Source organism: Nuphar pumila, chromosome 5, assembly GCF_984573655.1.
Source record: "Nuphar pumila chromosome 5, dmNupPumi1.hap1.1, whole genome shotgun sequence".
In the NCBI taxonomy this organism is placed as follows: Eukaryota; Viridiplantae; Streptophyta; class Magnoliopsida; order Nymphaeales; family Nymphaeaceae; genus Nuphar; species Nuphar pumila.
In genome coordinates, this window is record NC_143253.1 from 16,628,777 (window position 1) to 16,654,932 (window position 26,156).

The following is a 26,156-nucleotide window of genomic DNA, read 5'->3' on the forward strand; positions in this document are numbered from 1 at the left end:
AATGCAGAAGAAGTCTAGCTGCTTCATTACCAAAAAATAAGTAGTTACAAAGAATATATGTGTCGACCCCTCCTAACCTCCTACTACAAAATAGACTAAAGTTGACCTCTTACTTTGACTCCACACTTATTACATGAGATTACAAAAATGCCCTTATAAATACATGAAAATTCATGAGTGGGTACGACCCAAGGCTTGTAATACACTGATATTACATTCCTTAACAGTTCTAAATCATGTCTTTGAGAAAGAGAAAGAGAAAGAGAGTGTTATAAGTGTGCATGTGTGTGTGTGCAAGCAATTTTACTTTGAACTGTACCAGTGCTGGAAAGTTAGATATGGTTCCTTCAGTGTTTCAATATTTTTGTAACGTGCTTATTGGTGTGTGGTCATTTTATTCAATGATTGTGCACCTGCTAGGATTTTGGCTAACATTATGATGTCCTGTGTTAGGACATTGAAATCTTAGTTGTTATCACCTATAAATTTTCTGCTGTAAATTTGAACTGTTATTTATTATCACTCAAGTAATAATGACCCATGGGTTGCAACTACGGCGGTGGTGTTTAAAATTTTAACTTGGTCATGCTAAAAAAAAAAGAAAAAATCATATGGATATCCCTAGAGTGGGTTTAAGTACATGCTACAGTGTTCTCAATGTTTCATATCTAGGTACGCAAACTATACATTGTAAGGTTTAAACTATGTCAATAGGTGCGGGTGCGGGTGTGGATGGGGATAGGGGTGCAGGTGCGCAGGGTGCGACACAGCAATTTTGAAAATATGTGTGTATAATATAGATAAAACTGTACTTGGTTAGGGTTAAGCGAATCTACTTTTGGACAGAGATGGACCTCATGGTTGTCTTCACCTGACACAAAGGAAGCTGTGTCCAAGTGTCACACCTGCATCGGTGCGGGTGAGACATGGGTGCATTTCCCTTTTAGAAGTTTTGCTGCATATCTACCAAAGCCTCTGTCACGTGTCCAAATTCAGGTCCAACCAGGATGATTTGCTAAACCATAAAAATTGTGCTGAATCTTGTTAGACCTGGATGTAGTGCTATTCTAGATCATATCATGGGCAAATGGATTCACAGCTGGATCCTAGAAGATCCAACTTGTAAGTGTGAGTTAGAAAAATCAGGAGTAAACTGGGTTGTCCACCCTATTGACAATTATAAAATTATTTAGACTGCCAATATTCTGGTCTCTCATAAGACCAAATGATTGCTTGTCTATTGGCTCAATCAGGCCATGATATAAAAGAATATTAAGAACGAATCATGTCACCCCTTTGTATCATATGGCATGCAATCTTTGGAAACATGGAAATGATATCTTTATCAACTAACCTGTATGAGTTACTAAAACAGTAACAGTGTCATTGTCTTCAAAGGTTTAATGTAAACTGAAATTATTCTCAGAAGATTACACAATCCTTATTCTAGACTAATGTTTCAAATCTGCATTTATTTGCTTCTGCACATTTTTTCTTCTCATCTAATTTTATGTTTTCCATGCATGATTCTTTCTTGTAATGCATTGTCAATGTGAAAATCAAGGCAATTTGCAATTTAGTTGTAAATGGTCTTTTTTTTTTAATTTTGTTGAACTTCACAGGCGACCATATATCAGCAAAAAGCTTTGGATATTAATGAGAGGGAGCTTGGCCTTGACCATCCAGATACTATGAAGAGTTATGGAGACCTTGCTGTATTCTATTATCGCCTACAACACACAGAGCTGGCATTAAAGTACAAATACTCTTTTATAGCTTTATTTAATATGCATTTACTGCATGCTTTCTTCTTTTTATTTTACAAGAAGCATTCATGTTACTAAGAACAGTCCACTTTGTTATGTATAAATATGTAGTAGATGTATTGGCAGAAAAATCGGCTATATATATGTATGTGCCTCTGTGTGTGTATGTGTGTGGTGTGTCTACTTTGTTATAAATAAATATCATAAAATATGTTAACAAAAATAAATGAATATGTGTGTGATTGATATATTTATCTATGTGAATATGTATGTGCATGCAGATTATTTTGGTCCTTGTGTACAATATAAGGCTGACTAAATGATCCTAGCATAGGATATTCAGTGCTACATGTTTCTCAAATTGTTTACTGCTTATTAAACATCATACCTAGTGCTTTTAGCTGCCAATTATTGGAAGATCAAGGCTGCTTCTTGCACTTGGCATCGTTGTTTCACCACTACCTCTTTATCTGAAAACTCTGTATTTTTCAATGAAAGTGCTCTCTTTTTCTCATATTATCTCCTTGGTCAATCAGGTATGTGAAGCGTGCATTATATCTATTACATCTTACATGTGGCCCATCTCATCCAAACACGGCTGCTACATATATCAATGTTGCTATGATGGAGGAAGGCTTAGGAAATGTACACGTGGCACTTCGATATTTGCACAAGGCCCTCAAATGTAACCAAAAGTTGCTTGGTCCAGATCATATTCAGGTTCCTTTTACACTTGGAACAATTTGTTTTATTTTTTTTTTGCTTTTCTGTTGTCTTGGAACAAATATTAGACATGCATATGACATGGTGTTTGAAAGCATTATATTTGCTCCAGAGTAGGGTAGGACTGTCATAGAAGTTGGTCTAACGTGTCCCAAACTCAGTTTCAGATACTGCAGTATGACTGCACATATTCTTTGCAAATTAGATAGAGTTCATATAAAACCTATCTTAGTCCTCTCTGAATTGACATGAAATTTCTCTCTTCCTCTCTCCTCCAAGAGGAAAAAACATGTTTTTTCTTGAATACTGATTTTTCTTTCCATGAATTTAAAATGTTGTGGCCTATTTTAGAGTGGGGTATCTCAACCTCTTCACTGTGTCGACACATTTTAGGTGGATTCATGTACAAATACACAGCTTACTGGTGTGCATTTCCATGTGGAAGTTGCTAATTATGGTTTGGCTTTCTAAGTTTTATAGGATTCATTGCTTTCCATGAGTCTCTCTTATTTATCAAATTTAATTTGTTCCATACTTTGAGGCATAAACAATCTTATTTTTCTAATGTTTCTACAGACTGCTGCAAGCTACCATGCTATTGCCATTGCTCTGTCCTTAATGGAAGCATATCCTCTGAGTGTTCAACATGAGCAGACGACATTGCAGATTCTTAGGGCCAAACTAGGTCCTGACGACTTGCGTACTCAGGTACTTGTTTGTGGGTAACTCAGAATCAGCTGTCAGTTCTCTTAAATATATACTGTTTGTTGAATACTGCAGGATGCTGCTGCTTGGCTTGAGTATTTTGAATCTAAGGCTTTTGAGCAGCAAGAAGCTGCTCGAAATGGAACTCGGAAGCCTGATGCATCCATTGCCACTAAAGGCCACCTGAGGTAGTTAAATAGCATAGTAACAGAAACTGCCCAGTCGTGAAGAATTTAGAGATTGTTCACATGCTAGTGTCTTACAAAATGCAGCAACTAGATATGCCAGCTGATATATTATTTCTAGGAGTATTGGCAATAACTGAGAGATGTTACAGAACCATACTAAAAAGAATTCTCTAAAAAAATCCTATGGCAAACATTTTTTTAGTGATATTGAAGTGCACAAACACACCTGGGTGGTATGATTTCCTTAAATATTATCGGTGTGAGGGAAGTACATATTTGTTGCTCACTTCATTTTTTGATGAGTGAGCAACAAATAATCTTTCATATCGCCGACCCCAATTGTTTTGGGATGAAGGCGTAGTTGTTGTTTGTTGTTCATTTTTTGATGAGTTTGTTCTGTTTTTCCTTCTTTTGTGGCAGTGTGTCAGATTTGCTTGACTACATAAACCCCAACCATGATCTTAAGGGAAGAGATGCTGAGGGTGGCAAGAGAAGAGGTATTGGTACAAAGGTATGTTCAAGCAGTTCCAAGCTTGAGCTTTTTGGCATGACATCAGCATTAATTTGCATAACTCTATCAAGTTGATAGTTCGGACTTTGTTCTCCATTTTGACCTAGTCAAATCATAGTGTTTCTCAGAAAGGTTCAGATCATTTCAAACGTAGACAAGAAAATCCAAAATTTGTTCTCAAACACTTCTTTTCTCTCCCTTTGAAGTGTCATATGTAACTAGCCTTTTTTATAAAAGAAAATGAAATGAAAGATTAGTGTCATGCTGGAAAGGAAGCATTTCAGGTATGTCAGTTCTGAGATGTCAGAAGCATTTCATGCATATATTTAAAAGGGGTTTGTTCTATTCATAGAGATTTGTCTTATTTTTTTACATAAAAAAGAAACAGAATATGAGGAAATCCAAAATCCTTTCTCGAGTTAACTAGCCAAGAAAAATAGTATGCAAGCAATTGAAATTGAATTCCTCATTGCAGGTTAAAGGAAAACCAAACCAACATTATGTCACAGAAAGCTCTGAAGAATCTTTGAAAGATTCAGTGGATATCCCTGAGGAAGATATAAGGCCTAGTGAAACTGAAGTTGGTGAAGCAAATAACTTGGTCAGCACTATGCAGTTGCAGTCTAAACCTCCTGCAGAAGAAACCTTCACTGAGCTGTGTGGTGTTGTGGGAAATGCATCCCCTGTTGTAGATGCTGAGGGAGAAGATGGATGGCAAGCTGTTCAAAGGCCAAGATCTGCCACCCTCACTGGGCAAAAAACCCGACAGAAGAGACCAAATGTTGGAAAGTTCTATGTGTATCAGAAGAAGGAACCAGATGGTACAGAAACACTACAACCCAGATCAAGAAATTCCTATCCCAACGGTCACTACTATATGTTGAAAAAACGAACTGTTACTTCTGGTAGTAATATGGAGAATCAATCAACTAAAGGCACCTCTCCTGCCAACAGATTCAGTCGGAAAATAGTCAAGTCTGTAACGTACCGGGTTAAGTCAACACCTTCATCTGCTAATGCTGATATTGCTGGTGTTATAAGAATTGGCAGTGAGGTGTCCAATCCAGTAACTGGAACTCAACTGACATCTGAAACAAAAGATGGACTGAGAACAATGACTAAAAGTGATCAAAATGTTGCAGTTCCTCAGAACTCTGCAGTTGCAACCTCCAGCTTGACAGCGAGCCTTGGGAAAACTCCTTCTTACAAGGACGTTGCACTGGCACCACCAGGGACAATTGTGAGGATGCATAGTGGACATCCCAATGAACAAAATGCTGATAATCCAGATTCAATGGGTGAAAATGAGACTCAGGAATCCTTTATTTCAGAGAAGAGTGGACAAAGTATAGAATTATTCACAGAGAACGAGACAGAGAATCCTATGCTGGTGTCACCTGAAGTTTCAGCTGTTATAGAACTGAAGGACAAAGTTGAAAAAGCAACAAGTGAGGATAATGCTGTGAACTCTTTGATTGTAAAAGAGGGAAATGTAGTCTTAGAAAACCATGAGCAAGACCAGCATTATGTTGGAATAAGTGAGCCTCTTCATGTGGATGCTTCAAATATGCAGGAGGGCCAGTTAAAGGCTGGAGAGGTGCAAAATACTTCTAATTTGGTCTCTCCAGATCTTGAAGAAGTCGAATCCTGCAATATTCTGATGGATAAGAGGGTAAACGTCAATGTATCTGAAGGAGAAGTTGCTGCCAGTGGCAATATGGGTGTTGGAGAAGGTCAGTCATCAGAGATAAAAGAAGCAGAATCTGTTCCCATTTCCTGTGAGTTGTCAGCAGATGAGAACAAGAAAATGAATATTGTGGAAGAAGCTGAATCTTTTAGTATTCCATCACCTAAAGAAGGGGAAAATCCAGCAAAGAACAATTTGGCAACGCGAGAAAGCGAGATAGAAGAGAGAGCATCTGCTCCAGAAATAAGGGATGCTTCAGAGATCCACGGCAAGAAATTGTCTGCATCAGCAGCTCCATTCAACCCTTCTGCAGTTGTTCATGGAGCCACGGCTATGAATATCAATCTTCATCCAGGTGCAAGCACCATGCCTCCTGTAGCACCTTGGCCTGTGAGCTTACCTCTTCATCCCAGCCCCACTGCAGTACCTGCCATAACACCCGTTTGCACCTCCCCACATCATCCATATGCATCCCCAAGGTCACCTAATATCTTACACCCATTGCCCTTTATGTATTCTCCTTACCCCCAACCCCAACCATTACCAAGTCGCACTTTTGTCGTCAACAGCAATTATTTTCATGCAAACAATCTGTGGCAGTGCAATATGAACCCAAATGCAGTAGAATTTATGCCTGGAATGGTATGGCCAGGTTGTCAACGTGAAATCTCCATCTTGCAGCCTGTCATTGATCCAGCACCCAAACCCACAGTTGAAGAGATGAACATAATACCATCTGATGACTCAAAAATGGCTATTTCAATCCCTTCAGTTGAATCAATGGTTGGAGGTGAAGCTAAAAATCTGGCTAATTCATTGCAAGTTGCAAGTGGTACAATTAATTTATCTGATGATGCACCTGGGGAGAAGATAAAAGATGAGGAATCTGATTCAAGTAGAATTACAATTGGTGACAGTGACAAGAGATGCAGTAAACTGCCAAGTGAAGAAACCATCATCTCAGGAGAGCAATCTCAGAGCAGCAGCGAGCATAGAAATGCCAGGAACAGCAGAAGAACTGAGGGGGATGGTACCTTTAACATTTTGATAAAAGGGAGAAGAACAAGAAAGCAGAATCTTAGGTTGCCAATGAGTTTGCTGAATAGGCCATACGGATCACAGTCATTCAAGGTGATTTACAACAGAGTGGTAAGAGGGAGTGAAGCTCCCAAATCTACAAATGTTTCTTCTCAAGATGGTTTATCAACTCAGGCTCCTGAGGCGAAGTCTAGTGCTCCGTAAAACTCTGGTGATTAACCTTCATAAGAGACATGATGCACATATTGCTTCACTTTGCTGAATTTATTTCCCATTTCATGGGCTATTGGGCTACATGGCTCTGGATATTCATATCTTAATCATTTAGTGGTTCTCACTGGGCCTGATGAAAGAAAAGCAGGTAAGTCCTGTTGCTCGTGCTTAACCTTTTTGTTTCATTGTGAGTTTCAGCATATATTAATGCTATTTTAAGCTTTTTGTGTCATGAAAACAGCCATTCAAGTTAGGGCATTCAATGCATTGGGTGAGTGGTTATGTACTAAACTTGAATGGAAATGGCATCATTGGAATTATCCCAGTTGAAATTTAGTCAGTAAATTTAGAAGGGACTACATCCATGTTTTGCTGTCTCATGAGTGCCAGCGAGTTTGGACTTGCCCTTGGTCGTTTTGTCAGATTGTGTCATAGAGTTCAAACATCAAAATTTAATATGCCTGTCCAGTTCACAGTTTTTTTTTTATTTCCTTATTCTTCTAAAACCTATTATTTTTAATCTGGTTGATCATTGATATTTTTTCTTTACATTTTCTTGGTAAAATACTTGCTTCAAAGTTCCAAGGGCATATATGTGATAACATCAGCATCAATTTTTTTTTTCATTTTCTTAATCATTTCATGTATGGCCCTCAGCTCAACATCACTCTTTCTTTTTTTCAATGAGACCTTAGCATCAATCTTTAACATCATAATTATTGCAGCCATGATGATAGCACTGATGTTGTCATCATCATTACCATTTACTCCATTCCTTTGGTTTTATTTATTACTTGAACCATTCTTGCCGTCATCGTCATTTATTTTTTATCAACTATCATCATCTCAGCCATCATGGCCACCGTGCCAATGCCAAAACTGCCACAATCATCATCATCAGAAAGATCTGTTACTCATCTACTATCATAATGCTGGCTTTAACAAATCTTTAAACTTGCCATAATCGACTTATTCATGAAATGAAATGGGGATCTTCGAAACACGAGCTTTGATTAACAAGAGCAAGTGTCAAGAATGACACTAAAGCATAACCCTTAAAAAGGGTATAACTGGAAACAAAATAAAAATAAAAATGTATTCTTTATTGATATGAAAAACCAATTGCTTAAGAAGCATTGGAGTGAAATACAAGAGGGGCTGCACCCCTTTATATACACAGCTGAAAGAGGACTCAATAGAGCTGTTGGGCACAGTCCAACAGCTCTATTAAGAGCTGTTGGACTGTGTCAGTCCAATAGCTCTATTGCTAGTCAAGTCTGGACAGGACTTGACTAGCAACAGTCATTCTAGTTCAAACTGAACTAGATGACATAAAGACAAAAAATAAAAATAAAGGAAAAAAATACAGAAAAGAAAGAAATTAAAAATGTATTTATATATATATAATAATATAATATTATTATATATACATATATGTACAGTTTTACATTTTAACACTCCCCCTCAAACTTACGGTACAATGAGCGAAAGTTTGTCTAAGAGAAAGTGAAATCGGGGAGCAGCGAGAGGCTTTGTAAAGAGGTCTGCTAACTGATATTCTGAAGTGACATATGGCAGATCAATTATCCCGTGTAGATATTCCTCTCTGACGTAGTGACAATCCATTTCGATGTGTTTGGTGCGTTCGTGGAATGTTCTGTTACTGGCAATGTAGATCGCACTTTTGTTGTCACAACACATTTGTGAAGCCTTTGTTGCTTCAACTCCCATGTCAGCAAGCAGTCGTCGGAGCCAAACTACTTCCATGGTCGTGGTTGCCATGGCTCTGTATTCAGCTTCGGTGGATGAGAGAGATACCTTATGCTGCTTTTTACACCTCCACGAGATTAATGATTTTCCTAAAAAGACACAAAAGCCAGTGGTTGAGTGTCTGTTATTGGGATCACCTCCCCAATCAGCATCAGTATATGCAATTAAATCAAGAGAAGAGGAGGAAGATAAGAAAAGTCCTCGTGAAAGAGAGGACTTGATGTATCTGATAATACGCATGACTGCTCCCATATGAACAGAAGTAGGAGCATGTTGAAATTGACTTGCTGTATGAACAGCATGTGCTATATCTGGTCTGGTAATGGATAGATAGGAAAGTGCCCCGACAAGCTGTCTGTAAGGAGTAGGGTCTGCAAGAAGTTCTCCATTATCAATCTTCATTTTAACATTAACAACTTCTGGAGTGTCAACTTTCTTATCATCAGTAATACCAGACCTGAAAACAATATCAAAAGCAAATTTAGTCTGAGATAATAAATATCCTCTAGGAGAATAAGCAACTTCAATGCCTAAAAAATATCTCAACAAGCCCAAATCAGTCATTTCAAAATGAGATTTAAGAAGTGTTTTGATTGTTTCAACTCTCTGTTTATCGCTTCCGGTGATGATCATATCATCCACATAGAGAAGAAGCACAATGATTCCTGCATCAGAATTTTTAATAAACAAAGCAGTGTCAGTTAAACAGAATTGAAAACCAATATCAATCATAACACGACTAAACCTATCATACCAAGCTTTTGGTGCTTGTTTAAGTCCATAAAGAGTTTTTTCTAAGCGAAGGACTTTACCCTTAGGAATACTTAAACCAGGAGGGGGTTCCATATATACTTCTTCAACTAGCTTTCCATTTAAAAAAGCATTTTTGACATCCATTTGAAAAATAGACCATTTTTTGATAGAAGCTAAGGCAATTAAGGTTCGGACAGTAGTCATACGAGCCACCGGAGCAAAGGTTTCTTCATAATCAATCCCATATTCTTGGGCATAACCTTTGGCTACTAAACGGACTTTATATCTTTCAAGAGTACCATCACTCTTGGTTTTAATTTTATAAACCCATCGACATCCTATAGTTTTCTTCCCTGGAGGAAGATCTTGAATATTCCATGTAGAAGCCTTTTCAAGTGCATCTAATTCAACTTTCATGGCTTCTATCCATTTGATATCATTTTTTGCTTGAAAATATGTGGATGGTTCTTCATATGAGTGAATTAATGCAATAACTGCCCTATATGTGGGTGAGAAAGACTCGTATGATACAAACTTTTCTGGAGGCCTCGAGATCCGGGATGATTGTCTAGTTGGAATGTTAGAATATTTCTCAAGTGCACATGGAGTATTAGACTCTTGTCGCCTGGAATATTGAATACTAGTATCTCTATGAACTTCTTCATTTTCAACATTAAGATCAATAATTCTTGGATCATCATCAAAGTTACAATCAAGGTCATATTCATCAGATGTTGATGTTAGATCTAGCAAAAAGGAGTACTCAGTGACGTCTTTTAATTTTCTAAAATCAAAGAAGCTCTCCTTTTCAAGAAAGGAAACATTTCTAGACACATATAGTTTATTATTTTTGAAGTCAAAACATCTATAACCTTTCTGGTTTTCAGCATATCCTAAAAAGGCACAGGGAATCGCACGAGGGGAAAGTTTATCATTTTTGTCAGTAAATATGAAACATTTGCACCCAAATATTCTTAATCTAGAGTAGTCTGGAGAAATGTTCATAAGTTTTTCAATGGGAGTGATATTTTGTAACGAAGAAGATGGCATCCTATTAATGAGATAGGTGGCAGTTAAGGCAGCTTCTGCCCAAAAGTCTTTAGGGACTTGATTTGCTATTAATAAAGTTCTAGTGGTTTCTATAATATGGCGATGTTTTCGTTCTGCCAGTCCATTTTGTTGAGGTGTATAAGGACAAGATCTTTGATGTGTGATGCCATGCAATTTAAGATAATTTTGAAAATCTGTGGATAAAAACTCTCCCCCTGAATCTGTGCGAAAAATAGTAATATCATTTTGAAATTTGTTTTTAACCATATTATGAAAAGTTTGAAAGTATGAAAATACTTCAGACTTATGTTTGAGAAAGTACATCCACGTATGTCGGGAGAAATCATCGACAAAAATAACATAGTAAACAAATCCTCCTTTAGAAATTACTGGTGCAGGACCCCAAACATCCGAGTGTATTAATTCAAGTGGTCTTGAAGAGAAAAAGGTTCTGTTCTGAAATGGTAATCTTTTCATTTTGCCGAGAATACAATCTTTACAATCAAATGATTCAGAGTTACAAAATTTCCCTAGATTTGGAAAATGTTGGATTTTGGCTATATGTGGGTGACCAAGTCTCTTATGCCACAGTTCCAACTCTATTTTTTGAATATTATAACAAAAAGCTTTCTTCGGCATTTCCAAAAAATCTATGTAATAGAGTCCTCCTTCTCTATGGCCTTCCCCAATCAGCTTGCCTGACTGACGATCCTGTACCCAACAACCATGAGAAGAAAAAGAAATATTACACCCATAATCAGAAATTTGAGATACAGATAAAAGATTTAAATTTAATTTGGGAACATGTCTAATTTCTGGAATAAAAAAATTTTTTGTTTTATAAATTTTTTCAAAATCTCCTATTCCTTCTATTTCAAGAGAAGTCCCATCAGCAGTAAAGACCTTTGACACACTTGTTTTATTTTTAACACATTTGGATAGACTTTGATTATTTGGGGTCATATGAAAAGATGCACAAGAGTCAAGAAGCCAAGAAATTTTACCTAAATCAGAAAAAGATGAGGCTGCTGCGCCGGTTGAAGCTTCAGATGAGGAAGAGACACCTTTGATGAGAGGCTGAAGGATCTCCATTAGTTGGGCCAAAGAAACTGGTGCATCCTGATCTTTAGGCTCCGATCCAGCAATTGCAGCTCTTTTTTCTCTCAGCTCCTTAAGTTTGGGACATTGTGGCCTGTAGTGTCCCGGTTCATGACAGTGATGACAAATAACTTTCTTCTTATCATAGTCACCATTTTGTCGGTTAAAGTGAGGAGGCCTATATGATCGAACATGATTCCCTGGTCTAGACACGGCTAAAACGGAATCATCTTCAATTTTTAAAGAACCTTTCCGGAGACGATTTTCTTCCATTGTTAACTCTTCAATAGTTTCAACAATAGAAGGAATTTTTCCCCGGTGAAGTAGGGCCGATTTAGTGGTTTCAAATTTCGGCCTTAATCCAGTGATAAACTGGTAAAAATGTTCAACATCGAGTTGTTTCTGACGAAGCTCGATGTCTTCGGCACAATGCCACTTTGGTTCTAAAAGAGAAAGTTCTTCCCAAAGTTCGGACAACCCATTGTAATATTCACGAATAGTTTTGTCTCCTTGTGTCATCATTCGAACTTTTTCTTGGAGGTTGCACACGTGTGCAATATCTTTAAGGGAATACATATTCTTAAGGTATTCCTATGCCTTATCGGCATGATCAAATTTAGCAAGACTTGAGCATTTTTTAATGTCAACGCTATTGATAAGCCATGACATTATCTTCGCATGTGATATTCTCCATTCTTTCCATTTCTTCTCGTATGAGGCAATAACCTTGATTTTCTCTTCTTCCGATAGAGGGACGTCTTTATCTCCCTCCTTTTTAGTAAGAGATAGCTTAGGTTCCGAATCGGAACCATCCACAATCCCCCATATGCCTTTTCCCCATATATGGTGCTTCATGATTGAAGCCCATGTTACATAGTTGGTATCGCTTAGTTTCATAGGCATGATGGTGACTTTATCATTGTCATCCATCGATTACAAGGAGAGAAAGAATAGGGATAGAAGAGAAACAAGAAGGAAAATGAGAAAGAAAGAAAAAAAAACAATACAACAAGATGTGAAATCTTCTCCAATGAAGTGATAAAACACTTCTCTTCAAGTGGCGAACATTTTTGCAAACGGGCACGGAAACCGAGGCAACTTTTCCTCAAGATTTAGTACTTCCGCGGCTTTGATACCATGAAATGAAATGGGGATCTTCGAAACACGAGCTTTGATTAACAAGAGCAAGTGTCAAGAATGACACTAAAGCATAACCCTTAAAAAGGGTATAACTGGAAACAAAATAAAAATAAAAATGTATTCTTTATTGATATGAAAAACCAATTGCTTAAGAAGCATTGGAGTGAAATACAAGAGGGGCTGCACCCCTTTATATACACAGCTGAAAGAGGACTCAATAGAGCTGTTGGGCACAGTCCAACAGCTCTATTTAGAACAGCTCTATTTAGAGCTGTTGGAATGTGTCAGTCCAACAGCTCTATTAAGAGCTGTTGGAATGTGTCAGTCCAACAGCTCTATTAAGAGCTGTTGGACTGTGTCAGTCCAACAGCTCTATTGCTAGTCAAGTCTGGACAGGACTTGACTAGCAACAGTCATTCTAGTTCAAACTGAACTAGATGACATAAAGACAAAAAATAAAAATAAAGGAAAAAAATACAGAAAAGAAAGAAATTAAAAATGTATTTATATATATATATATATATATATATAATAATAATATAATATTATTATATATACATATATGTACAGTTTTACATTTTAACAAATATCATTGCCATTGTTTTGACATTATTGTCTTTATTTAAAGGTTTTAAACAGTGCTTCTAATGTTTCCAACACAGGCACACATGCTTTGAGGAAGCCAGTCCATTTGCTGGCCGCCTAGTATTGCCAATCATGAGTTTTAGTTGATCCTTTCAGGTATAGTTTCTACAGCCTCCCATTTTTCTTTCTAATAAGGAATCTCATAAACCTCCTTATCTGCCATTTTTAGGAAAATTTAATTTCTTAGCGAGTCATAGTCAAACCCATGCTCCTCATTGTCATTTCTATGGAGCAATTTGAAAATTTCTTTATGAACTATGAAGGTTTTGTATAATTTAAAATAAGATAGTATGTAATTTGAGAAATTCAGGGGATCTTTCAAAATCTAAATTGTTTATAAACTCAGGATGATTCCCCCTCCCCTCTTAAACGAAATGGAAGGTTTGCTAGTTTTCTTGTTAAGTTGTCATCAACAAATGCAAACCTGAAGACTACCCTCAATCTACATCATTGTAAATGAATTATCCATAGTTCCTAACTAATGCAGGGGATTGGTTCCTTGCAGGTATCTTTCAGGCAGAGTTAGTTTTTCCAAAAAATTTGTGATATCTCCAAATAATTGCCTCGTAACTTCCGATTGTGAGACAGACATTTTGCAATTTAGTTATGTACAATGTATCGAGAGTAGAAAGTATTATTAACATTTTCGTTATTTTTAACCAATACAAACATTGTATCCTGATGAAACTAATAACTGAAGAATTTCAATTTCTTCAGTTTTCCTCCTTTTGTTGAATAATTTTCCCACAATTTTGTTAAATTGTTTGTTAATTTTGTTACTTTCTTTTATGTGAGAATCTTCTTTAACTTGGAATTGGTTCACATTGATTCCACTAATTCCTTTGATTGAATACAGATTTAAGGTGAAAAGGCAAAAGTAGGCTTTGGTTGCCCCCTAAATACTTTGAGATCTACCTTGTACTGCGTAGCATGTTTGTAGTTTTCAAGGTTGTCTTTCAACCTAAGGAGGCAGATCCGTCAAGAACGATGGGTTTTATCGTCTTTCTTGGTGGGCTTGCTTCATGTTAAAATGTCCTATTGTGCTAGTGCTATGAGTGAAGTGGTGTTTATGGTTATGTTAATGGATTTCAATTCAGTGCTACTTCAGTTCATTTATTTCATTACATGCTTCTGCTAGCATCATTGGTTGTTCAGAACGACTACTGAACTGCGGCTAAACTAAGAACATTCTAAGTCGCACACAAGGGCTCCCAACTAGGCGAACTGGCTTGGCTTGGTCCTAACGTGCATGGTCTTTACTGCACTATGTAGTGTTCTGAGGCATGCTGTTAAATTGAATACATGTATACTTGTTATCTTAGTGCTTCAAACTTCAGCCATGGTTTCCACATCACCATAGTGCTTTGATGCATTTGCACCAGAGTGACTGATTATGTGCTTGGGCGATATCTGGTGCTGTGTTGTGCAGATGTGACCATCCTGGCCTTTTCATTGGGCCCAACTGACTATGGACTCAATCAGGGAAGCTGGATCTAGCTACCCAATTGCCTGGTCTGCTTGCTTTTGGATCTTTATCTATACATTATCTCTTTCATGTTATCTAATTACTCATTTGTGAGTAATGATCTGCGTCTTCAAGTACTACCATCCTCTTGTCTTGGGCGCCCAGCTTCATCGTGTTCAATAAGATTTGTTCTTCAAAGGCAGTGACATGTAGTTACCAACGCCAAATGAAATAGTTTGCCATATTGTCTGCTATTCACAAACGGTAGTCCAACTTTTCGGCTATTACATTTAACCACGTGTTTAGGGGTGTCAACGGGTCGGTTTGGTTTGGACCCAGGTAGAACCAGACCCAAACCACATTTGAGATATTTGGTATCGGGTCCGGGCCTGAGTCTTATCAGACCCACCATAAGAAAAACCATACCTGGATCCTATAAAGATTATGTGAACCAAAATCAGACCATTGAAAAATTGTGGATCTTAATCGGAACTTGGGTCGGGCCTGAGTTTGGTATGAAATTTCACAAACCATACCCGGATCCATATATTAATTAGACCCTTCGGGCTTTCTTATTTATCATCAAATCTTGACCCTATAGGGTTTGGTACTGGTTGGGTCTGGGTTCGGGTTAAACCCGCCTTTACATGTGTTTCCCCCAATTGCCTCCAGGACACCTTTTAGGGCTTGTTTGTGCATGTTTGCCACGTCTCAATAACGGATATTCATCGTTCCACCCCCTATTACGAAAAGAACAGTGACGGGGTAAACAAAAAAGAAAAAAAAAACGGGGGGAGTTACCCCCTTCATACTTTGTCATTCGCCCCTCTCTCGCTGCCTCACCCTCGACCCCACAACTCCCACTCTCTCTCACCCTGACCCTGACCCTGGAGCTCCCCTACGAGCGAGCGACACCTCCGGACGAGCTTCCCTCTGGTGACCCTTTCTCTGGCGAGCCTATTTCCGACTACCCTCTCTCCGGCGAGCCTGTCTCCAGTGATCCTCTGCACATCTCTCTTTCTCTATTGTTGTTCAAACCGATCTTTTTTTTGGGGTGTTTGCATTTTAAACCTTATTTTTTCAATCCATTGAGTGAAGGCATATAAATCCGGTTTATTCAGGGTTTTGGGGGTTTGGGTTTTGTATTATAATAATTATTTTTGAAACTTTTTTTTTAGTAAATACATGGTAAAGATTTTTGCTTTGATCCAAACGTGCCCCCAAGGGAAAACTCCTTTTCACAAGGAGCACCACCAGGGACAATTGTGAGGAAGCATAGTGGACATCCCAATGAACAAAATGCTCATAATCCAGATTCGATAGGTGAAAGTGAGACTCACGAATCCTTTGTTTCAGAGAAGAGTGGACAAAATAGAAGTATTCACAGAGAATGAGACAAAGAATCTTATGCCGGTGCCATCTGAAGTTTTAGCTGTTATAGAACTTAAGGACAAAGTTGAAAAGCAACGAGTGAGGATAATGCTGTGAACTCTTTGATTGTAAAAGAGGGAAATGTAGTCCTAGATGTGCAAGACCAGCATTATGTGGGAATAAGCGAGCCTCTTCACATGGATGCTTTCTTCTAGTTTTGAATTTGATCCTCTAACTTAGATTTCCTTCAGAGGGTATAGTTTTAATCAGAGATGTGTCCTTTTATGCATTTCGTTGGTTCTCTTTTTGTTGAACTATTTTTAAACAGTCACATGTTGGTGAGTTTAGTGAAATTGGTCTAAAATAAGCTCAGCATGCATACATCCCTCTGTGTTATTGTCTTGAGAGTGAAGTTTTTATGGAATGAGAACTGTGGAAGTGTTATTATTATAAATCAAATCTGATAACTTAATTAATTTATGAAAATAAGATATGTTGATTAAACGGAATTTTGGCATGAACTTTTCAATATTTCTGAAAATTATTTCATAGGAAAGTAAATAGAAGAGTGTTAAAAAGAAACATGGCTATAGTTAGCATACTCAAGAAATGCATGTGGAGCACAACTTTTACCATACTGATTTTTTTGTTTATAATTAACTTCACCCATAAACAATGTTGAGCTATCAATTAAAATTTGAGTAATCATATTTGATTATGAAATTTTGAATCATATTTATTGATAATGTCAATGGAATATGCTGAAAGTTTGAAGCCCTTACCACAATATATCTGAAAATTTGAATTGATTTCTGGCATAAGAGTAGGGTAACATAGATTCTTTCACGATCTACGTTTTTTGAGTCTTTTTTTTTGTTAGTAAGGTTTTTCATTGGTTTGTTTAAAATTGTAATTTGCTACTACCTTGTTGCCAATATTTAATATGTGTATTATGCTATGAACAACAAGAATATTTAATAACTAGTGTTTGTGAAAAAGGTATATTGGGATGATCACACATATAGAACTTTCGTTGAAATCTGTCTAGAAGAGGTTTATAAAGACAATGGACCAGGAACACACTTGACTAAGGCAGCTTGGGTGACCATGAAGAAAATTTTTGTTAAATCAACTTGCCAAGCAGTTAAAGAACCAAACCACTGAAATAATGTGAAAAATGATTTAAAAGCATGGATGTACCTTTCTAAACAAACTGGGTTTGATTGGGATCATATCTAATATACACACTGCATCGGCTGAATTTTGGGTTGAGTTTGCAAAGGTATAGTTGAAACATATTTTTTTTTTTTATGAAAAAGTCTTGAATTTTAGGCTAATTTGTTATTTATACATATTTTATATTTTGTAGAAGTTTAAAGATAATGATAAATTTTAGGTTGAGAGAACTTGAGTTTCTTAATGAAATGTGATGTTCTCTTTGGGGGACCACTGCTATAGGTGACAATATCTTAACCCCATTCAAAGCTCTTTCTCCAAGAGTGGAGGTTCTTATTACGCAAAGCAACACTCATGCAAGCATAGGATTAGATGAGTTTTAGGAGGAGGACGAGGAGGTTACCGATGTTGCTACTCCTATCAATAATGCGTTACCTACACGATGTCATAGGGAGTTCGTGGAGGATTCAAATTTAGATGATGTTGAGAACAACACACATCATGGAAATATGTCTAATGCAAATTAGATAATTGAGAGGTTTGGCAAAATGTATGATGCAATCACTGATAGACGAAATAATACAAAGTTTAGCTTTATAGGTCAAGCAATCGAGCTTTTGGAGAGGATGGAGGGTCTAAAGAGAAACATTGTTCTTCACTTATTTGGTTTTAGACTTCTTACTAATCCACACAAAGCCAAAGTATTCTTGACAATTTAGAGTGACGAAAGTAGGTTTCTATGGTTGAAGGATGAATATGACAATCATATACTTTGATGCTTTGATATTTTTGTTTGTGCATGTTTATTATGTAGTGATTTGTCTATGTCTAGCTGCATAGTTTCTAGAGCATTGATATATGTCTTTTATATGTTTTATGGATATTTAATATTATGCATTTATTATTCATGTAAATGGACTTATGATAATAATTGTAGTAGGTAATTATGGACTCATACAAGAAAATATTAGATGACTAGAGGTTTGAAGAATATTTGTTAGTAATTTCATCAATGAGTTTAATGATATCATATTTTTTAAATTATATGATAAAAGAGTTTGTGCATAATTCGTTCCATCGTATACTATTGCATCATATGCATCATATACTTTGGAGTTACTAGAGACTTGCTTATGATACCATTGGCACGATGAAGCATGTCTTTAAGAGACCGTGCAATTATTTTAGAAACAATGTCTTCACAATCACATATATTTATGGTTTATAGCGGAGCAATTCAAATATGGTTTTGGGTTTATACTTAGATCAAAGTCCTCTTAACATAGCCAGAGTAGGTTAGTCGTACCCATGACCACACTCGACTCACCTCGAATTGGGTTGGGTGGATTTAACCTATACCCAACTCACTTCAAGTTGGGTTGAGGTTCGCCAGACCCGACCAACCTTGAGTTGGGTTCAGGTTGTGTTGGGTGGGTTTAACATATACCATACCTAAACCCAACATATTTTAGAAGGTCGAGGATAAGTTTGTCCTTTACTTTAGAAAGCCTTCTTAACTAATGCACCAAACACACCATTAATGTTTACAGTTTCCAAACAATTTCTTCATCCTAGATGAACTTCTAAACTGTGTCATCCTCAGAACTGACTTCTACAGTCACCCTCAATATGAGCTGCCAAACGCGATCTGGGTTGGCTTTTTGTAATTTATTCCCATATTTACTCTACGTTGATGGTCACTCGTTCAGTCCACTCGACCCACCTTGACTCATTTCATACAACGGATCCATCATATTAAATTTTCAAAGCATAATATTAAAGTAAAAACACTGATCTTGGTGCAACCGAAGACATGGTTGAGCACAATTAATTTTGCCACCGTAATAGGATAAAATTTTGGATCCATGATTACCCTTACCCAGATCCATTATATCTAGATATGCAGATGAGATCCGGCATTAACCCTGTCTGACCTAATCAAGTTATACCCCCAAAAGGTTAACCCTTTTTGGTCTGTGTGTGGGTGGGTGCGCGCAGAATTGGATTTGAACGTACTGTTTAAAAATCGGATTCAGTTCAACCATGATCCAGCCCGTATCTGATACATGTGCACCGTCAAAATAAGGCTGCAAAAGCATTTGATTCGGTCAGATCTCCGATCCGAATATCACAATGCATTAATTTAGGATACAGATCTGAACATGAAGGATTCAAATGGCTGGATTTTTTCAGATTTGAAGCCATATCAGTGTTTGTTGTCGGATCAACATTCCAACACGCATCGAACCTAGTTCAGATCCAGGCATGATACCCGTTATTCAGAATTGAAATCGGATCTACGATGATACATGCTGTCTGTATCCTACCTTTTGATCTTTACTCAGGAATTCCCAGATAAATCCCCGGTCAGAGCAGGATCAGTACCGTATCCAAGTTCCAACCCGACCCGTAGAACCCCATCAGCTCACCGGACCCACCAACCAGCTGGGTCCGGGTTCGGGTCCGGATCCGGCGTCACCGCGTGCGGAATCGAAAAGAAAATATATATCTCCCAACGAAACATAAAACAAATTTTGAAGTCCGCCGACCTGAGGGGCCTATAAGAACCTCCCCAGACTTTACTTTCACACGTGTCGTGTCCTGATGCCATAATTCCTTTCTTTATCGCTTCTTTCAGGGAAAATCCTAATTCACACTTCAAATGCATCCCTAAATTTTTGCCGCCCTTCTTCGATTTGGTCCCTTCACTTTGTGGAGAAACCCTAATCGAATCATCTTTCTAGAGCTTGTTTTTACTACGATCTTCGTTGATCCCTAGCATCACCTCTCTGTATTTTCGGATCGATCCTCGGTGGGAGATCGGTAAGTCGATTCTCTCTTCCTTCCTTTGGTTTGTTTGCTCTGTGTTATTGATGCGTTCTTATTTGATGCTTGTGGAGGAGCTTTGTCGTTTGATTTTCGTTCCCCGTCTAGTGATTTGGTTTTTCTCTATTGATTTGTTAGGGTAAAATTTGTTGATGATGCGTTTTGTTTCCGGTGTCTGTTTATGGATGTCGACGCGAATGTGTGGGTATGATTGCGTGTTTTTTAGGCCCTACTGGAGTTGGATATTGTTTCCGACCTTTTATCTCCATTTGTGTGCATTGGATATTATAGTTATGTGTGCTCGATGTTTGGGATCGGTATTAAGGTTTTGGGGATTGTGAGATATACGATTAAAAGGCGATTTCTTGACATTTTGGCGTTTTAATTTTAGGTTCTTTTTTGGGGGTCGTTTTAGATCTAATGCGTCTACTTTGATGGAGAGTTTTCTCGATTAATTTTATGTTATTGTGTAATTCTGTTGGCATGATCTAGTGCTTTGCATCCGTGGTAGCAGCTAATGAAGTTGGGCTCCGCTCATCTGGTAGGGGTGACTTGTGAATGCCACCAAGTTGATGGGACGTCACATGCTCGAAACCCACGGGTGGCATTCCTTGCCGCAAGCTCTAAGCTGGGTGTGTACTCCCCGGTGGGCAGGGGGGCTCAAGGGTTTTACCAACCGGAGCCCAGCCAATGTGCGGTCGGTGATGGTTTTTTTCCCTTGAATTATCCAAAAAAAAAGAGGAAGTTGCTTGCATAGTTTGGTTGATTTTTTGATGGTTTATATTGGGCGCAGTGGATGCCTTGTTCGGCTATAGTTGTTGGGGCAAGCTTCAATGGTTTTTAAGAAATTGCTTGTGTCTGTCGTTGTTGCTTTTATTGAACTTTTTCTCTTTTCGCATGTTGGGTTTTAGTTGGCTATGTCATGCCAGTAAATTTAACCATTATAGGTCACGATTCATTTGGCTTACAAAATTTTAAGTGTGAATTTAGGTGGCTCCTTATTGCTAAAATATCAGTTTTCTGCCTTGAAATTCATGCTTGTAAGATTGTGATACTAGCCTGGTTTTGACAACGTACGGCTGTTATTTTGTCTCTTAACTTGAGGAGGAATATGTGATTTGCAATAATGTTTTAACTTTATTAAGGGGGATTAAACTGATCCAATCACTTTGAGGCGTTTCAAAGAGCTTCTCTCTCTCTCTCAATATTGGTATTTATGGTAGTTTTGAGTTGCTCTTAACTTGATTTTCCCTTGGTTGAACGCATATCACTAAAAGTTGGTGCAACTTTTATGCTATGGTAGATGGCAGCCAAGTCAGCATTGACAAGTGAGACGATTGCTCTAACTGAAAAGAAGATCGGTATGACACTAGGTAAAGTACTACATACTGCCGAAGAAACTTCTATAGTGTTTTTTGATATGTATTATACAATCACTAGGTATTCTTTCCATATATGTTTGATTTTTATTGCTAAGGATATTGAAAATTGCTATTTGATTTGTTGTGGCAGATGATATCATTAAGATGTCTAAGAAACCTGCTTCTAAGGGCAGGAATGCAAGGATAGCAGTAAGTTGGTAATTCCTGGTCTCTTTTCATGAATTTTCATCATAATTGTTCACGGTTTGATCCTTCTTGTGCTTATATAACAGAATAAAAACAGAGGATTCTTGAATAATGGCACCTCCCAAACACGTGCTTCAAACCTTAAAAGGTTTATGGATTCAAGGTCAACTCTTCAGCAGGTAATTTGACATGGGATCTAATTTGTCTATGGATCTTGTTTATATAAAGTTTTTTACCAGTTTTCTTCTTCTTCTAATGTTCATGTCCTATACAGGGCGTTCTTGCTCAGAAAAGATCTAATTTCAAAGCCAATAGTCAATTCCCCTTGACAGCAGAAGCTGCTCGGAAAGCTGCTAGTGACCCGGTTCACATGAGGGTGCGCAACTGGCGCAAGTCAAGGTATGGATCTTCCTTCATAGCTAGTGGAATGAAAAATAGTTTGATTGTTCATTTTGTTTTGTCCCAATTCGTTTGCTTTTATTCCAATTTATATTTATTTCACCTGGCTGCTTCATCGCAGGTAACCAAGGTGTTCAGAATCTATTAATGAGGTCATTCATTTGCATGAGCCATCTGCTTTGTACAAAGTCCTGAATAATTGGTGGTCTCCATGTCTGGTTGACATATGTGGCACATGTTCATATGCATGGAAGTGGATTATATCTATTAGATTTATGCATGCTCGACTGATGAGAGAATTTAAAGTTGAGGATGTTTACAGATGTATTACAATCGGAAGACATAGGTGTTTTGTATAAACTTGGAAAAAGGTCTAGATCTCTTCTTTATTACTGGCCTGTTTATCTGGCTAGTGCTTTCCTTCTTTAGGAAGCTCCTGGATACAGAATTCATGTTCTTGGATATCAAGGTTTTTTTTAAGCAAAGGTGGTATCTCAGGTGAAACATTCTACCCTTCTGATGAAGGAGACCCTAATTCGTACGACAATTGTGGGCCAAGTTCTTCACTAGCTCCTGGCTACATATATTCTTGTTGGTTTTCACTGATGCATTAGTCAAAGGTGGTATATCAGGTGAAACATTTCACAACTTTCCAGGGATGGCTTGATTGCCTTTCATTCCCCCCCTAGTAGTTATTGCCCACTCTTTCTAGCCAGGTAGTGTGACAGGTGAAACATTCAAGCTGTTTCGCATGAAGGCAGTCCTAATTGATGAAATATCTCCTCTTCACTCGGCCGGTAACTACTGGCTACTGTTCAGTTTAGATTGGTTGCCAGTGAAGAAAATATTGGGTATTTTCCTGGTGAAACAATGCTTAACTCTGAGGAGATATTAGTTGCTTTAGGGTCTTTTTGGACTTGAAGCCCTGTGTTGATGCATGCATGCATTGGGAGGGAAGTATGCAGTTCTCTTCGCTATTTATTCTTTCTTCTATCAATTTGTTGTTTTGCTCAGATTGTCCTGTGATGGCTTTTCTGCTTGCTGATTTGCTTTTCTCTGGACTTTAATCTTGGAAGAATTTTATGGCAAAAACTGGATCTGAGAACAGGGCTTACAGAAACTATAGTTTTGTGGTTCAATTTTCGAGTGGCAAGTCATTTATCCATGAGATGGGAGCCATGTGATCTTATCTCATCATGAGGCAAGTTTTGGATGTCTATCATGTTGAAGATCTCGGAGTCGTATGGTGCTTCACCTTTCATGGACTTTGTGTGGAGGCGAACCGTGATACACCTTACATGTTTTCTGTTTCACACAGTTATCATTACAGTTGTCGGGAGAGGTCCGACTAGTCGTTTGAATGTATCATGCATTAATCTCCTACCTATCCAGGGAAATAAGGATGTCAGATATCCTTGTCATCCTTGGAGGTCTTCCTGCCTACAATCTCTGTTAGTCTAGTTAATTCTTGGCTGGTGAATAGGATATCCCTGTATCTGGAAATATGGCTTCAACTTTAGTGTAGATAGCAAAATGTGATATATGGATACAAGATGGATGGATTGAGGGCAGGTTTGTTGTGGTTTCATGGAGCGTCTGTTCATCTTGAGGTTTTGCTGACATCTAGACTGTGGTGCAAGTCTCTGGGTCTCCTATTATTCTCGATTCTAGTCTTTCTTTTTGTCTGCTTTACTAGTAGTAAGTTTTGAAACTGTTTGCCTGGATATGTTTAGTTTTTTGTGCTCCTTTCTGTATAAGGCTACTTACCTGCTTGACTGTGTCTGCATTTTGTGAAACTGGATCAACTAATTACGTGTTTGCGTCTATTGGAAACTGCATAGTTGTCTGTTCATTCTGATGCTGGTTTATGCATGCAGGCCCGTGACTACCATCCAGAGGAAGGTTGGACAAGTTTCTTCTGCTTATCCTGCAAAGGTAAGTGCTGACCTTCAGTCTGTAAATAGTTGTATGATTCTGTATACTGTTGAGATATATTCTCCATAAATGTAAGTTTCCGCCATTGTGTTTTCATGGTGTAGACGGGTGTTCCAAAGCAGATGCCACGAACCCTGGATTCACTGTTTGCGAACATGAAGGAGCAGAGGCTGATAAGGGCTAGGGCAAGGGCTCTGAATGGTCAACCGGGCATGAGACGATGGCCTTTTCCCCGCAACAGGCCAGCCAAGTGAGACTTAATGTGCGTGCTAATGGTCTGACCTATGAGAACTGCATATTATTTAGTCCTGCACAGACCCAACAGGCCAGCCCAGTGAAACCTGACGAGTGGATTAATGGACTGATGTGCGATGGCGTTCAGGCGTTAGCAATCCCTTTCATGGTGTTAAATTTGCCTTACACAATGGTGATGGTTTTCTTGTTCTTGGGGTGGTTGGTTGGTTCAATGGATTTGCGGGATGTGGGAGATGAGTGTGGTATGGAGCCGTCTGTTGGATGTGTGCATTTACCATTTCTTACTCCTGGTATAATTGAATCGATGGTTTAGTTGCACAATGTTGTGCTTATCTGAAATGCATTTTGCATGTGCTTTGGTTGGTGTGACTGGGGTTCCTTAATTTTTTATAATGATAGATAGTTGCTCGGTATAAATCGTTGAAATAAGGGGAAGAAAGATGGGAGGAATTTATTGAAGATTTGGAGGACTTGAAAGTACCGCTATATGATGTTTATGCTAATTAGTAATGTGTTAGATTCATATAGTAGAACACGAGAAATATGTTGACCTGCATGCAATGAAGGAAATGCAAGTTCTAGACAAGAGAGCTTCTCAGCGAACGGCGGTGAGTCTCCTTCCAGTCTCTTTTCCCTGATTAAAGAAAAAGAGGGAGGTGATGGACCGTGGGAGGATTAAATGAGTGCTCCAAACTCCTGTTAGTTTGAGAATGTGTCGGGTGATTTGTTGGTTATGGGAGTATCAGTTTCCTTTGAGACTTGCCTGTTGCATCGTTCTTTTTCACAAACGTCCTCATAACATTAGGTGATGCTTGTATTTGTACGGTGTAGGCATGTATCACGAGATTCTTATTTGTTAAATGAAAAAATAAAAACCTAGATTACTGAAGTTGTGGAATTATGCAAAAAAAAAAAGCAAAAAACAAAAAGCAAAAAACAAAACAAAAATTAAAGACCAGGGCTTAGCTCGTTTCTTCATATCCGTTAGTTCTACATTGAGCTCGTCCAGCCCTCAGCCATGCTCAACTTGAGACGCCTTTTCCTTTTCTCTGCTTAACATATTCCATTTAGCATGATATATATCTGATTAAATATCCTTTCTGCCCTTTGTCACAGCTTAGGTATGTGAGGATTTTCCCCGTTAAAAACGGATAAGAAAGACCGCAACCGCTCATGGTATCTTATGTGGGCAAGTGTAGACGTTGGAAGACAAACCAAATCTCCAAGAGCTGGAGCTGGCCTTGACGGGGCGTGTTAAGTATGTGTTATCTAAATGTGATTCTTGGAAGAAATATTGAAAAAGGAAACGATGAAAAAAAAAACTCATCAAGGTGGCAAGTTGAACATTACGAGACATAAGGAAGAGCAAACAGATATTGGAAAAGGCAACAGTGAAGAAAAGAAACCTCATCAAGGTGGCATGTTGAATTTGGCAAGGAGGAAACCAATAATAAAGTAGAAAGAATTGTAAGCTTACCTAGTGACAGAATTTCAGTCTCACATACCTCAATCTTGTAAGAGTTGGCAACCTCACTTACCTTCCTTAACAAGAGTATCATAGAAGTAAAGGCTCTAATGTATATTGAAGAGACCACAAAAAGTGTTGGCAACCTCACTTACCTTCCTTAACAAGAGTATCATAGAAGTAAAGGCTCTAATGTATATTGAAGAGACCACAAAAAGTGTGTGTGTGTGTGAGAGAGAGAGAGAGAGAGAGAGAGAGAGCCATTATCGTGGATGTAGGCATCTTAAGCAAAACCACGTAAAAACATGTTCTCTTATGTGTTTGTGTTTTTTTTCTCATTTTCTAATCTTTTCATGGCATCAAAACAAGCTCGATCACCCTATTTAGAACCTGCCAGTGATTGTGATGC

General features: G+C 38.1%; 2 protein-coding genes across 5 annotated transcripts in view; both read left to right on the forward strand.

Annotated features, from left to right (window-relative positions):
• The window catches only part of LOC149836943 (protein REDUCED CHLOROPLAST COVERAGE 1-like), a 30,822-nt gene extending 16,287 nt beyond the window's left edge, over positions 1 to 14,535 (forward strand). The window contains exons 19-26 of one of the 3 annotated variants that reach the window (XM_090005682.1): positions 1,623 to 1,756; positions 2,303 to 2,486; positions 3,066 to 3,197; positions 3,270 to 3,382; positions 3,803 to 3,893; positions 4,369 to 6,979; positions 13,305 to 13,383; positions 14,144 to 14,535. In XM_090005682.1, coding sequence (XP_089861808.1) covers positions 1,623 to 1,756; positions 2,303 to 2,486; positions 3,066 to 3,197; positions 3,270 to 3,382; positions 3,803 to 3,893; positions 4,369 to 6,822 — 3,108 coding nt within the window. In that variant the 3' untranslated portion in view covers positions 6,823 to 6,979; positions 13,305 to 13,383; positions 14,144 to 14,535. Of the gene's footprint in view, positions 1 to 1,622; positions 1,757 to 2,302; positions 2,487 to 3,065; positions 3,198 to 3,269; positions 3,383 to 3,802; positions 3,894 to 4,368; positions 6,980 to 13,304; positions 13,384 to 13,792; positions 14,067 to 14,143 lie in introns of those variants that run through there. The other 2 variants (XM_090005681.1, XM_090005683.1) reach the window with 2 other exon arrangements.
• A 5,355-nt stretch (positions 14,536 to 19,890) lies between these two features.
• On the forward strand, positions 19,891 to 25,230 carry LOC149836944 (uncharacterized). Of its 2 annotated transcripts, none has more exons than XM_090005680.1 (7): positions 19,891 to 20,122; positions 21,403 to 21,498; positions 21,638 to 21,696; positions 21,780 to 21,872; positions 21,968 to 22,092; positions 23,970 to 24,027; positions 24,132 to 25,230. In XM_090005680.1, exons 2-7 carry the CDS (start codon positions 21,429 to 21,431, stop codon positions 24,279 to 24,281), a joined length of 555 nt encoding a protein of 184 aa, XP_089861806.1. In that variant the 5' UTR covers positions 19,891 to 20,122; positions 21,403 to 21,428; the 3' UTR covers positions 24,282 to 25,230. The 2 variants fall into 2 exon arrangements, with proteins under 2 accessions (XP_089861806.1, XP_089861805.1); XM_090005679.1 differs by having other exon boundaries at positions 19,986 to 20,122; positions 21,429 to 21,498; positions 24,132 to 24,621.
• Positions 25,231 to 26,156: the final 926 nt, after the last annotated feature.